Source organism: Dendropsophus ebraccatus, chromosome 8 (genome assembly GCF_027789765.1).
Source record: "Dendropsophus ebraccatus isolate aDenEbr1 chromosome 8, aDenEbr1.pat, whole genome shotgun sequence".
NCBI lineage: Eukaryota > Metazoa > Chordata > Amphibia > Anura > Hylidae > Dendropsophus > Dendropsophus ebraccatus.
This window is the reverse complement of record NC_091461.1, coordinates 107,917,362-107,932,014: the sequence shown is the minus strand read 5'-3', so window position 1 is coordinate 107,932,014 and position 14,653 is coordinate 107,917,362. Positions and strand designations below refer to the sequence as shown.

Genomic DNA, 14,653 nt, shown 5'->3' with positions numbered 1-14,653 from the left:
ATGTATCCTCTATGTACCCCTGTATATATGTCTCCTCCTGTATATATGTATCCTCTGTATGTCTCCTCCTGTATATATGTATCCTCTATGTACCCCTGTATATATGTCTCCTCCTGTATATATGTATCCTCTGTATGTCTCCTCCTGTATATATGTCTCCTCCTGTATGTATGTATCCTCTATGTACCCCTGTATATATGTCTCCTCCTGTATATATGTATCCTCTGTATGTCTCCTCCTGTATATATGTATCCTCTATGTACCCCTGTATATATGTCTCCTCCTGTATATATGTATCCTCTGTATGTCTCCTCCTGTATATATGTCTCCTCCTGTATGTATGTATCCTCTATGTACCCCTGTATATATGTCTCCTCCTGTATATATGTATCCTCTGTATGTCTCCTCCTGTATATAAGTCTCCTCCTGTATATATGTATCCTCTATGTACCCCTGTATATATGTCTCCTCCTGTATATATGTATCCTCTGTATGTCTCCTCCTGTATATATGTATCCTCCTGTATGTATGTATCCTCTATGTACCCCTGTATATATGTCTCCTCCTGTATATATGTATCCTCTGTATGTCTCCTCCTGTATATATGTCTCCTCCTGTATGTATGTATCCTCTATGTACCCCTGTATATATGTCTCCTCCTGTATATATGTATCCTCTGTATGTCTCCTCCTCTATATAAGTCTCCTCCTGTATATATGTATCCTCTATGTACCCCTGTATATATGTCTCCTCCTGTATATATGTATCCTCTGTATGTCTCCTCCTGTATATATGTATCCTCTATGTACCCCTGTATATATGTCTCCTCCTGTATATATGTATCCTCTGTATGTCTCCTCCTGTATATATGTATCCTCTATTTACCCCTCTGTATGTCTCCTCCTGTATATATGTATCCTCTATGTACCCCTCTGTATGTCTCCTCCTGTATATACATATCCTATATGTACCCCTGTATATATGTCTCCTCCTGTATATATGTATCCTCTGTATGTCTCCTCCTGTATATATGTCTCCTCCTGTATATATGTATCCTCTATGTACCCCTGGTAAAGTCCAAGGTTGGAACAGCGGAACCTCCCAGGGATGCACAGTCTCCGTCAGGTGGGCCCACACCTGATACTCAATAGCGAAAAAGAAATGGTGTGGAGACAGCATCCATCCAGTGAAAAAATATTTTTACTTTATTTTAAGCCATTGCATATAAAAAGATTACCGACGTTTCGGTTCTAACACTCCTGAGCCTTTCTTAAGTGTTAGAGCTGAAACGCCGGTAATCTTTTTATATGCAATGGCTTAAAATAAAGTAAAAATATTTTTTCACTGGATGGATGCTGTCTCCACACCATTTCTTTTTCTCTATGTACCCCTGTATATGTCTCCTCCTGTATATATGTATCCTATATGTACCCCTGTATATATGTATCCTCCTGTACATATGTATCCTCTATGTACCCCTGTATATATGTCTCCTCCTGTATATATGTATCCTATATGTACCCCTGTATAGATGTATCCTCCTGTATATATGTATCCTCTATGTACCCCTGTATATATGTCTCCTCCTGTATATATGTATCCTCTATGTACCCCTCTGTATGTCTCCTCCTGTATATATGTATCCTCTATATACTCCTCAGTATGTCTCCTCTTGTATATATGTATCCTCTATGTACCCCTGTATATATGCCTCCTCCTGTATATATGTATCCTCTATGTACCCCTGTATATATGCTTTCTCCTGTATATATGTATGCTCTATATACTCCTCTGTATGTCTCCTCCTGTATATATGTATCCTCCTGTGTAGGTCTCCTGTATATATGTATCCTCCTGTGTAGGTCTCCTGTGTATATGTATCCTCTATGTCAGGGAGGGGGAACCTTGGCTCTTCAGCTGTTGCAAAACTACAACTCCCATCATCCATGGACAGCCTATGGCTCTCCAGGTATGATGGGAGTTGTAGTTTTGCAGCAGCTGGAGGGCCTTGGTTCCCTCCCCCTGCCTTATGTCCTGCTGTGTAGATCTCCTCCTGTGTAGGTACCTTGCTTGCTGCAGACACCATCTTCTCTGTCTTCAGGCTCTTCTAGCCCAGTTGCAGAAGAACCAGCTGGGAGGAGAGAGCGGCCTCTGGTGGCCGGAGGAAGATACTGCCTACAGCAGTTTGCTTTTTACCATAAGCCTCATAGGCTTATAGAAAGCATAGTGGCCATACAGGGGGCGGGGCTTACCGGCATGGGGGCGGGGCTTCGGCGGCCGCTTCCATCACAGTCCGGATCCACCACAGCCACAGGTAAATATGACTGAAGAGGGCGGGGCTGTAAGCAGGGGAGGCACTGAGGACTCCAGCCAGCTGTCAGCAGCCATGCGGCCCTGACAACTGGGGGAAGAGCGGCCCGGGGGGCATGTGCCCCCCTGCCCCCCGGCCCAGCCCGCCCCTGGTATTTAAGGAGGTATATCCTGAAGGCACGGACCCTTTTATAAGGCCATAATATTATTAAGGAAATTTACTCCTGCCCTCAAGTGTTCACTAAGGGTAAAGACACCCAAGACATCTGCAGCGAATAGAGAGCGCTGGGAGAACGGGCCGCAGTCACGCTATAAATAGACCTCAGAATATCATCCAATAATAACTTAATTACTCCTTTGTGTAGTAAAAAATTATCCGGCCCACTGTCGTCTGCAATTTTTGGCTTGGATAAATTTCCATATAAAATGCTGAATCTAATTTGTACATCTATAAAACAATAAAAAAAAAAAAAAGACAAAAAAAAAAAAGGCCCACAAATCCGTCGCCAAATCAAATGTTTATGTACAAAAGGTCCTGGCAGGAAGGGAAGTGCGCGGTTAGTCTGTAGCCGAGCGTCGGCCTATAGCGGCAATATTCATACATCACAATGCCTCTGCCAGAAATGAGCATGCTGCGAAAAATCTGAATGAATTCCAGAAATAGAGGAAAGCAGATTCTGAGGAGGTTTATAAACAAAAGGCTTATAGCCTGCAAAATATACAGAACACAGGGAAATTCCTATAATTCAGCATCTGGTAATGCTGAATTATTTTTTTCCAGGCCAGAACTGTAATAGAACGTGGAATCCTCAAGAACGGAAGAGAAACAATGAGGAAAAGGAATTGAAGATGAATTCACACGCAGCAGATCTGAAGCGGAAGTTTCGGCAATTACAAACACTGAAGAACAGAACAGTCCCTAACATAAATATGCTGTGTGTGAATTCACACTAAAAAACAATTACAGCAGCAGAATAATTTATCAGATTTTTATGCAGAAGGTGTTCACATTTTTCAGGCTATCTGATAATCCAGAATATCTCATCTATTGTATTACCTGAAACCAGATTACAGGAATTTCACTATATATACACATTATTGGACATCTGATCACCATGTTATAACTTACATATAGAATTGAAATAAAAATACGGATCCAGAGTTGTATCCTGTATTATACTCCAGAGCTGCACTCACTATTCTGCTGGTGGGGTCACTGTGTACATACCTTACTGATCCTGACTTACATCCTGTATTTTACCCCAGAGCTGCAGTCACTATTCTGCTGGTGGGGTCACTGTGTACATACATTACATTACTCATCCTGCACTGATCCTGAGTTATATCCTTTATTATACCCCAGAGCTGAATGCTTTGCCCTTCACTTCCCAGATGTCAATACAATTTGACCTGGTCGCTGTCTATGTCTAAGGAAGGAACAAGTAAGGAGTCAGTTGAATGGCCGGGCGGGGAGTGGGCACACTGCTGCGCACTCCCTCTGTCTGTATCTCGGGATCATACTGGGTCTCAGGAGTGAGATCCGATGCGATCCGTAAGTTTTAACACTAAGGACATGTGAAAAGATACTGGAAATTACACTAATGCTATAATATTAGATCTGACTGATCAGGCGAATAAAGGAGTCGCAGCATTCTGTTAAGTGTTGCGTCTCCTCCGGTTTCCTTCCTTTATTTAACAGGTATAGTCTCTAGTGGTACAGCGCTGGTCTGGTAAACGATGAAGCAGACACAGTACACCTCACAGTGCTCAGCGGTGTAGCCACTTTAGTCAGCTGATCAGGGATGGCATCGACCAACCCAATATCAATGGCCTATCCCTAATGTTTGCCCATAGCCCAGGAGACCCCCCCCTTCACATGTTGCGATTGACCCCTCAGGACTGCATCTTACCGGTTCCGAAGCTTTCCTCTCCGCACAGCGAGAGTTTATTTGCATCCATTAAATTTCCAAAGAATTTCCACCCGGTCGGAGTCTCGTATAAAGCGATCTTTGTAGCTTTTGCCACTCTGAAAAAAAAAACGCAGGGAATGAAAACACTGGATTATGGTTTTCACAGCTCCGCTCGGGGTTGTAAGAGTCGCTCGCTCTAATTAAGCTCCGGGTTTTCTTTTATATTTCACTTCGCAAAGTGTTTTTACTTCATATATTTTTTTTAATGAAAGCGACGGCTCCGTGCGCCGACATGACATGTAATAAACACGTACAGTTTTTAAAGTTTTATGGAGTCACAAATCCAGACCTCTGCTTTCTCACAACTTATATATTCCCCGTCGTCATAGTGACACGGGGACAGAGGAGAAATACAAGGACCTGTGTGTGTTTCGCCCGGTCACTTACTTTTTGATCTTGACTCTTGGATTTATTAAATGGCGTAATCTGACATGTTCTGCTTTTTATGGCTTAGAAGGTGTATCATTTACTTGGAACAAGTCTTATTGTCTGACTAGACCCCACACTGACTGGGGGTGGATGCTGGTGATGGGGATTGGCACTGGTACTACTCCCCCATCATGTGCTCATACAGCATGGTGTCCTGTAACCCCATCTAACACTCCATTACATACAGCTTCATAGACAAAACAGTTCCATAGGCTTTTACATATAGTGCGCCCCCTGCTGGACATTCCATAGAAATTACACCTGATTTGTGACGTCACTGTCACTGTTTTTGAGAGAATTTGAAGACTCCATCTACTAAATTAAGGGAAATAGCAGTATATGTGCATTTCCCATAATTAATGTACATTAGTAATTTGTCTAACTTTCCATATGTAATAACATATTACAAAATAATTTTGGCCGAACTTCTCCTTTAAAGCGACTCTGTACCCACAATCTGACCCCCACTAAACCGCTTTTACCTTCGGATAGCTGCTTTTAATCCAAGATCTGTCCTGGGGTCCGTTGGGCAGGTGATGCAGTTATTGTCCTAAAAAACAACTTTTAAACTTGCAGCCCCGTGCCCAACGGCCGGGGCTTAGATTGTGTATGCATTAGGCTGGCACAACCTCTGTGTCCCTCCTCCCCGCCCTTCTTATCATTAGGAATGCTCCAGTCAGATTGTCTCCTATTCATCAGCTGTGTGAATACTGAACATGGGCTGGATCACATGTTATCTATCTATCTCATCATTTGAAGCATTATTGTCAATTGTACAGATGAGTACAACTAGAGCATGCTTGAGCCCGTCCAAACCCGGAAGTCTTGGCATTTGAATACCGGTGGCTTAAGTTGGATGCAGCCCTACGGAGTCCTGGAAAACAAGGATACAGTCTATGGCCTATGGCTGTATTCATGTTTTCCAGGCAGACTTAAGGTTGCATCCAACTTCTTTAGCCACCGCTAATCAAACGTAAGAGTGCCGGATTTGAGTCAAGTATGCTCGAGTTGCGCTCATCTATAGTCATTTCTAACAAACATGTCATTAGAAATGTTAACAACTGGTTAGGGCCCTATTCCACCGGACGATTATCGTTCAGATTATCGTTAAATCGTTCGAATCTAAACGATAATCGTTCGGTTGAAATGCAGTTAACGATCAACGACCGAACGAGAAATCGTTGATCGCTTTAAAAGACCTGGACCTATTTTTATCGTTGCTCGTTCGCAAATCGTTCGCATTGAATAAGACATCGTTTGGTCGTTCGCAATAGATACGAACGCAATAGCGAATAAATAGCGAAGAAAAAACTATCGCAATTACGATCATAAGTAACGATTATCGTTCCATGGAAATGAGAACGTTTTCAGGTCTTTCGCAATAGCGGTCGTTTGAGATCGTTAATAGTTAACGATTATGCAAACGATAATTGTCCGGTGGAATAGGGCCCTTAGAGTGCATGGTAACACGCACCTCTCCCAGGCCATCAATCAAATCCAACTCTTACTTCATTAGGGTTTATAAAGCGAAAGTGTCAGATCTTTGGCCGACCCTGCCACAATGTCCCCCTAGCTGTGTCTCAGGAAGCAGCACCCGCTGAGATCAATAAATTTTGGCATGCCGTTGCATGTGCATATTGATGTGGATGAGGATTTGGATTCACAAAAAGTCTCTGTGACAACACTGAACTTGGCAGAAATCAGACAGGGACATGATATCATCAGAATCTCAGGCTAAGGGTTTGGGCCTGTGATGTCAATCAACTGTAACAGAAAGAAGATATAAAAAAAATGTTTTCCACGTTTGATGACCACTTTTTATAGCCCTGTAAGGAGGGCTTTAAAAAATACAAAGGGTAAGTTTTCCCTTGTCTAGCCACCATCACTGCATCAATAGGGGAGGGGATGAGTGTAAATGACTGAGTGTGATCTGTATAACAGTCCTAAAAGGGTCTTGTAGATACAAATATAGAGATCTGTGCCGAACATAGTACATACTGTTATTGAGAAATGTAAAACAAAAATCGTTCGGCCTTCAAGCAGCATCTTACCTGTCCAGCGCTCCGCTGGTTGGCATGCTCCTTGCCAATCCACGAACACCTGTCTGCTGGAAGTAGGGAATACTGAAGATATTGGCTGCAATCACAGCCACAGAGTCTGATGGGTTAACAAAGAAGCCGTTTTTGCCAAGAATCATATTCCGGTCCTGATGACAAGAAGAGAACAATTAGAAAGTAAGAGAAATGTAATACCAGCAAGAAAGAAATAAAACCAGGACGGCATGTATGTAGTAGCTATCTGACGTCATCTTACTCTTCTATCGCCTGGATAGGAGGGAGATGACTGCTGCCATCATCAGTTGTATTGATCAGACCGATTTCCCTGCCATCTGGTCAATGAGCAGGAAGAAGCTACCTGTCACCATTGTCAGCCATATTATCAGTAATGGGGTGTAGTTTTCTGCCATCAGGTTACAGAACAGAAATAAGCTACCGGACCGCTACCATTGTCAGCCATATAAACTGTAATGAAGCTCAAACTTTTATCCCCTGGCAACTGGGAAAAGAGCCACATGGACAGCTGCATCAATAAACATGAATGGAGCCCATCAGGCCCTATGGGCTTTATTGGGGTCTGTTTAGATTTCCGCTTATTTCTGTCTTTTTTTTTGGCCAACCTATAGCAGAGTGTCATGTCCGTCCTTTTACAGGAGTCTAACGGGACAAAAGAAAGCTGCGTGCATCCAATTGGATTCTGCAATTGAGGCTCTGAACGGAGTCTCCTACACAATGTGACCTTCACCATTGTTAGCCATATTAACACTAAGTAGTTACCAGGCAGAAAGTAGTTATCTGGCAGTACCATTGCCATATTAATTCTAACAGAAGAGAGCCTTTCTATGCAGTTCAGCCTACCCCATCTCCATCAAAGGCTGCACCAAAGTCATGTTCTCCGGTCTTCATTGTCTCTACTAATTCTGATGCATAGGTTAAGTTTGGATCAGGATGGTGACCTCCAAAATCCTCAAGTGGGATACAATTTACGGCAGAGTTTGCAGGGGCACCAAGCTCCTCACAAAGAATTTTTTTTACATAGGGTCCAACAACTGTTTAAAAAAAAGGAATATCTAATTATTAGAATAGATCATACTATTTACAGTAATGATAATATATTGTATCAACACTGGGTGCACCATATAATATACTATACATGTAATAAGATCATTTACTATGTATTAAAACTTTAAAAGCTATTCTCATTTCACAAAACGATCCCCTATCCATAGGATGGGGGAAAGAGTGAACTGGTGGGGTCTGACCACGAGGGTACTTGCAAATCCTGAAAATTATGAAAAAGTTGTGGCCCAGAATTATTGCAGCACAGTATGCATGTACGGCCCACAGACCACCCCCTCTGGGGCTTCTTGCTGAGCCCTGTTTGTAGCTGTATCTTCCGTAGTTATCCCCTATACTTCATATAATTTTGTGATATGAGAATATTTCTTTATTCGGCCCTGGAAATAACTAGGCTGGGGTCCCCACTTCAGCCCCAGTTGATCAGAATTTTAAAGTATAATATAATTTCTTTTGGGCTTATGCTACAAATAAAAATGTTATCATTGCTGTGTGGACACCTTACCTCCGTGCATGGCATCAAGCCGGATCTTCAGCCTGTTCTGTCCTGAGAGAAGTTCTTTTAAGGCACTGAAGTCAAAGATGTTCCTCAGCATGTTAGCGTATGCCTCTACCGAATCCACAATCTCCACTGCAAATCAAGAAGACAAACAGAAGCTAAGAAAGCGTTGGGAATAAAGAACGTTTGAAAATCAGATTGGCTCCATGTATACGGAGTGAAAGACGAACCTTGATACCAGGATCGAGACACAACAGAGAGTGTAAAATATTGTTTTTATTGCTGTTTATTGTAGTTCAGATTTGGACTGATTGGTTGCACTTACCTTGGGAAACCTATTCAATTTTATGTGTGTTTACTCCCTATACATGGAGCCATTCTACCTTTACAGAGACTACTGACAGGTGATGCTTCCAGCCGCCCTGGACCAGTGGCAGCTCCTGGTGACTACACATCTCTATGGTATAACTTTGGGTGTTAGGTTCTTTGCACAATACCATAAGGCGAGCAAAACTATTGCAGTTTATTTTGTGACACCTCTCTACACATGAGATGCTGTCATTCTTATTATATCACCATGAATGCAGACTCCACACAACACAGGGATTTCATGCAGTAAGCTGGCAAAGAGGTCACTGCGTCACCTATGATGTGTGCCAAGCGGGGTTATAAATATTACAGGAACACTTCAGGAAAATCCGATACACTATGTAAGGGCTAGTGCAGGCCTAAAGGGATTCAAAGAACAAAGAGAATCCCTTAGTCATGCTCTATCCTCTAAGGCCCTGCAACGAGCATAACATAGGATCAGCATGAATGTTTCTTTAAAGGGGTCGTCAGCCATGCTGCAAGGACTAACCATACATCATGAAATGCAGCGGCAGATTAAATGTACCCTGTGCCCCAGACTGTCCACCCAATCTGCCTCCAACCCCCCTAGCAACATTGTGCCCTCTGTGCACCCCCCCCCTTACAGCAGATGGCCCCCTGTGTAGTCCCCCCTTTAGTTCATAGTCTCCTGTGTAGCTCCCCTAATGTAGGTGAAAAGAAAAAACGAAACTCACCTCACACATGCTTCCCCGTAGCTGCAGGTCTCCCAGCGCTGCTCCTCCCTGTTCTCTTTTCCGGCACAGGCAGCGTGTTACAGACGCTGCATGCACAGCAAGTATCGTCCGCCTGTCAATGCTCCTGACAGGTGGCAGTGATTTCCGATGCAGGCAGCATCTACCAGCAGACCTGCAGCAATGGAGAACGTGTAGAGGGACGGTTTTGTTTTTGCTACGCTCAACCAGGAAGGCCCTGCAGCTGCACAACACTTGGAGGCCCACAGGAGGAGCATCCAGGGGGCCCCTGAGTGATGTCCAGCTGTAGCGAGGTCATAAGTGAGTGATTTGGATGGTCGTGGGCCTCCCCAGAAGTCTTGAGTGGTCATCCGAACGTTATAACACACTGACGTTAAAATCCGCTACTAATGACGTGGGACCACTGACGGCAAACAGATCACTTTGCATATTGATATATCCGCTGCATGTATCAATGGCTGCGGTTGGGCAACAGAGCAGGACGCCGGGACCCCGTGCAGCAAGAGACAGGTAATGTATACACGCAGCGGAGCAGGAGCCGGACGGGAGCGAATGAAGGGGTTAAGGGGCAGCTGCATTGCATACTTGCAGCGGTCTTTCAGACTGCTGCGAGTATGTAGTAACTTGGGGACCTGCCAGGATCTCAGCTCGTAGCAGATCTTGCTGCGAGTCGTTACGTGCGAAGGCACCCTTAAACTATAGTCAAACAAGCATCAGAGCTTTGGCTTGCAAATCTGACTGCAGGAATTACTTCTACACAAACCACAATTCTGGCAAGATACAATCCTACCTGTAAACGGCTTAAACTTATTCTCCAAGTCAAACTGCTGCTTCCCGATTGTGGCCAAGTCGACTTTGAGGTCGGGGCAGATGGCATATTCCTCGATGGTCTTACTGAGCTGGAATATTTTATCAGTGATGGCTTCGGGTGCAGGGCCTGGAGGAAACACGAGAATGGTTAGCACGGATTAACCCCTCTTTACACAGCACCGGCCAAAACCTTATGTGACCTGTCACCCTTTACAAATGTGTCACCTCCACCCACAGCTAACTGTACAGTATTATAGGAAGGTGGGGAAAGGAATATGTAACTAAAGCTTAATCAACGTATCATGAAGTTCTGCAACTCCCAACATAACCAGCATTCCAGATGTTTCAGGATCTCTGCTTGCTGTCAGGACAGGGAGCATACTTATTCACATCCAGAGAACTTATAATACTTAAAAGTAAAATTTTATCCAGACAATGCTCTGTAGCACAAATCTATTGCCTATGCTGATACCCAGCTACAATGTGTCCGTGCAAACTTATCAGTTTTGAGGAATCCCAAGGGACAAGACCTTAATGGGCACTGTTACTCTGAAAAATGTCAGAGACATGGAAAAAGTTTTGATTGATCAGAATCTGGGTGCTTGATCCCTGACCAATCATTGGAAAGACCTAGGAGAAGCGCACACTAAGTGCCTTCTCTTCTCAGCTCTGTGCACGTGACTGAGGTGGAGTCCTAATGTAAGTCTATCTGACCGCCTCATGTTGTGCCCGCAGAGAGCTAGGACAGAAGAACTCTGCAACATGCTTCCTCTGCTCATTCTACACATCGTGGGGGTCTGAACATTCATGGCATGAACTTAAAGTGTCACTGTCGTGAATTTTTTTTTTGCAGAAATCAATAGTCCAGGCGATTTTAAGAAACTTTGTAATTGGGGTTTATTATCCGAAAAATGCATTTTTATCATGAAAAAGCAGTTTGAAGCTCTCCCCCCTGTCTTCATTGTTCTCCTATGGAGAGAGCTAAAGAAAAGACCAAAACAGGACAACAAAGAGTTAATCTACAAATCCCTCACCCGTTATCTGTTCTGACCATCACCAGTGACCTGTCTGAGCTCAGATTACAGCTGTCACCCAGCTCGGTGCCTGTAATCCTCTGTTATCTGCTTTCTGCTGCCGGCTAACTCCCTCCTTCCTCCTCCCCCCTCCCCTCTCCCTAGAGCAGACTGGGGACGTCTCCTGCAACAAGTCACAATTTTCAGATTTTTCAGAGTGGATGAAAAAGAGGAAGGAGGGGGGGACCTGGGAAAAGGCTTTTTACATGCAGATAATGGCAGATTTGGCTAATAAACCCAATTACAAAGTTTCTTAAAATCGCCTGGACTATTGATTTCTGCAAAAAAAAAAAATACGACAGTGACTCTTTAACTCTCTATGACATGACAAAAGTTTTTAATATACTTTAAAGGGAATGTACCACTAGTCAAAGATTTCCATAGAACCCGATTGGCACCACCGCGCATGTTGTAACAGTGGCGTCCATTCCTTATACTGCCTGGTTCCAAAGATCTCCTCTGGTTTGTATATCTAGAAAAATGTGCTAGTTTGGCGAACTGGAGGCAGGCACAGTGCACCAGTCTACTCCGATCAGGGACGCATTAGGCCAGAGGGGAGAAAACCATGGTGCACTGGGGCCGCCTCCAGTGCACCAAACTAGCACATTTATAGATTTACAAATTGGAAGAGATCACAGGAAATTGGCGGAGTTATGAGAAGAGGACAGCCCCATTACAATGCACGTGGCTGTGCCGATCAAGTTCAATGTAAGTCTTTAGACTCAATCTCAATTGACTTAAAAAAAATCCAAAAGTATTGTAGAATTTTCTCTCACCTCCATTAGAAGTGTTGAATTTAATGCCGAAGTCTCCATTGGGGCCCCCAGGGTTGTGGCTGGCCGTCAGTATTATACCACCAATAGCTTTGATTTTTCGGATGATACAAGACACGGCCGGAGTGGACAAGATACCGTTCTGCCCAATGACGAGACGTCCAATCTGGAAAAACAAGATGACATTGTCAATATTATATTGTCATTTACTCTGCAAAGGTCTCAGGATCGTCGATTTTTGTTTTGTTGTCTTACAATTGGAGGAACGACACTGAACCCTAGACCCACGCCTTTCTTAATAAATAAACATCCAATAATCAAACATCCCTGGATTCACCAATTGTGACCCGCTGGACTTCAGAGTCTCCTTTACTCATAAATGTTTTTCATTACATGTGATCACTCCTAGGCCATACTACTGTGACTACTCCCAGTTCTTTTTCCAAGTAAAATCTATGAAGAAATGACTCGGGCTGTCACTGCCGAGACAAGTTTGGATTATTTTCTCTTATACATTTCTCAACAGTTTTTACTTGGAAACAAAACCTGACCCTGTTGGGTCCAAAGGCATGGTTTTGGTGTATACCAGAAAATAATCCAAAAACATCTCGGAAGTGACAGCCCACTCAGCCAATGGCTGACGGAATAGTGCTGCACCAAAGAAGATGACGCAGCAGTACAATGGGGAAGCGCCAAGAGGCAAGCATGTTCATGTTGATTATATAAAACATTCATTTATTATATAAAACATTTCCCAGCACTGGATACCCCCTTTAACTCTCTTTGTTAAGGTTGAATCTATACAAATTGTGCCAAAAGCAGATGCTGCCAAGATGGTGGTAGGTACTTTAGCAGATGTGGTTGGTAAATCTACAATAACAGAATTGCTTGGGATAAACACACACATAAATATATATATATATATATCCTAAGATAATAAGAAAGTTATTACTAAAAGGGCAGACTAGATCAACCAGATAAGCCGCCATCTTGTCTTCTTCCCATAATGCATGCTCTTTCCCAGGTAAGTGAGGCACGCGCACCCAGTCAGCCACACAATGGAGAACATGACCCAGGCACCTTCTCATTCTTCTTTAGGTGGTAGACAGGGGGAGTGTGGACGCTCTGACCAGTCTGTGGGGCCTCTGAAACAACAAACTGCAACGTCCAATGTGATCTGACTCCTTCCTATCATAGCCAGCCGGACCTTTTTTTCCAGCAGTTCGCTGTACAGCAGCTCTATTGTTGAAATGGACCACACTGGTTTCCCGCACACATCAGTGAGCCTTGTACCCCCATGTACTGGTCACCAGTTGTCCTTCCTTGGACACGTATGGTAGGTAATGACCAGTACTGTACAGTATAAACCACGGCACTCGTTTTTCATGCAAGGATAGGTGAAAAATTTATTTAACAGTGAGATACAAGGTTTAAACTCCAACCATAGACAGAAAGTACATTCTGTCAGGCCTTCCTCAGGTCATAGGGTCTCTCGTGTGCTTCATATGAAAAGGAGGGTCGGTGGAGTGGCCAGGTGGAGTGGCCAGGTAATGACCAGTACATCCAGGGGACAGCTCAGAAGACCGGCCGCTCTGGAGATGCCCTGACCGCGCTCCTGAGTGATGTCAGAGCTACTGGGTGATTTGAATCACAAAGAACGCCCAGTGGACCCGGACTGACTGTGACTACCATCTAGCCGAACACCGCCCAGGTGACTACCTGATGTAATTTGCATACCGGGCGCCAGTTTTATAAAGTTTCTTCATGGATTACACAGGGGAGGCAGGGAGTATATAGAAACATGTATGGAAAGTGTGCTGTGTGCTCTAACAGCACATTTAAAAAGCTATATATGCGTTTTTGAGGTGATTGGTTCCCTTTAACTACACGTTTACATGCATAAAATTTTGTTTAATAATTTAAATAGATAATTTTTTTTCTCTATCTATCTGCAAGCGATTATCCACGGCACGCCACTATCTAAATATTAAAGTACATATTAATTAGATACACGACATAGATAGATAGATAGATAGATAGATAGATAGATAGATAGATAGACAGACACACATACATACACACAGATTAAAAAATATATATGCACACACATCTATTTGCAGCATTCATTTTCCAGCAAGACTACATATACAATGTGAGGACAAATCTCTCGGCCATTCATGCCACATGTCACATGTAAAATCTCACTCATTCATGGAATCTTAAAAGCTTCCGCTCCAGGAATGTTCCCCAACCTGTGACTGACTCTCCAGCTGGCACAAAATGGCACAAAACTACAAATCCCAGCATTCCCTGACAGCCAAAGACTTCCTGGGCATGCTGGGATTTGTAGTTTAGCTACAGCCAGAACAGCCACAGCTTCGGGAATGATGTGCTACAATACGTGATATACTGGAGGGTGCAACTTAACACATGACAAAATGAAGTTGCATATGTAATTTTTTATATATTATATACATATATACACACACACACTTTATTTATACATAAATATAATGGTAATTTTATAAATTACAAATACATATAAACAAAAACAAATAAATTATCTAAAAACA

At 43.2% G+C, this 14,653-nt stretch overlaps 1 protein-coding gene across 1 annotated transcript in view; it reads right to left on the bottom strand.

Annotated features, from left to right (window-relative positions):
- The window catches only part of PGM1 (phosphoglucomutase 1), a 38,690-nt gene that overhangs the window by 11,988 nt on the left and 12,049 nt on the right, over positions 1-14,653 (bottom strand). The window contains exons 2-7 of the mRNA XM_069981373.1: positions 12,084-12,246; positions 10,215-10,361; positions 8,349-8,474; positions 7,625-7,815; positions 6,761-6,915; positions 4,221-4,336 (exon numbers count right to left, since the gene is read on the bottom strand). Coding sequence (XP_069837474.1) covers positions 4,221-4,336; positions 6,761-6,915; positions 7,625-7,815; positions 8,349-8,474; positions 10,215-10,361; positions 12,084-12,246 — 898 coding nt within the window. The remainder of the gene's footprint in view (positions 1-4,220; positions 4,337-6,760; positions 6,916-7,624; positions 7,816-8,348; positions 8,475-10,214; positions 10,362-12,083; positions 12,247-14,653) is intronic.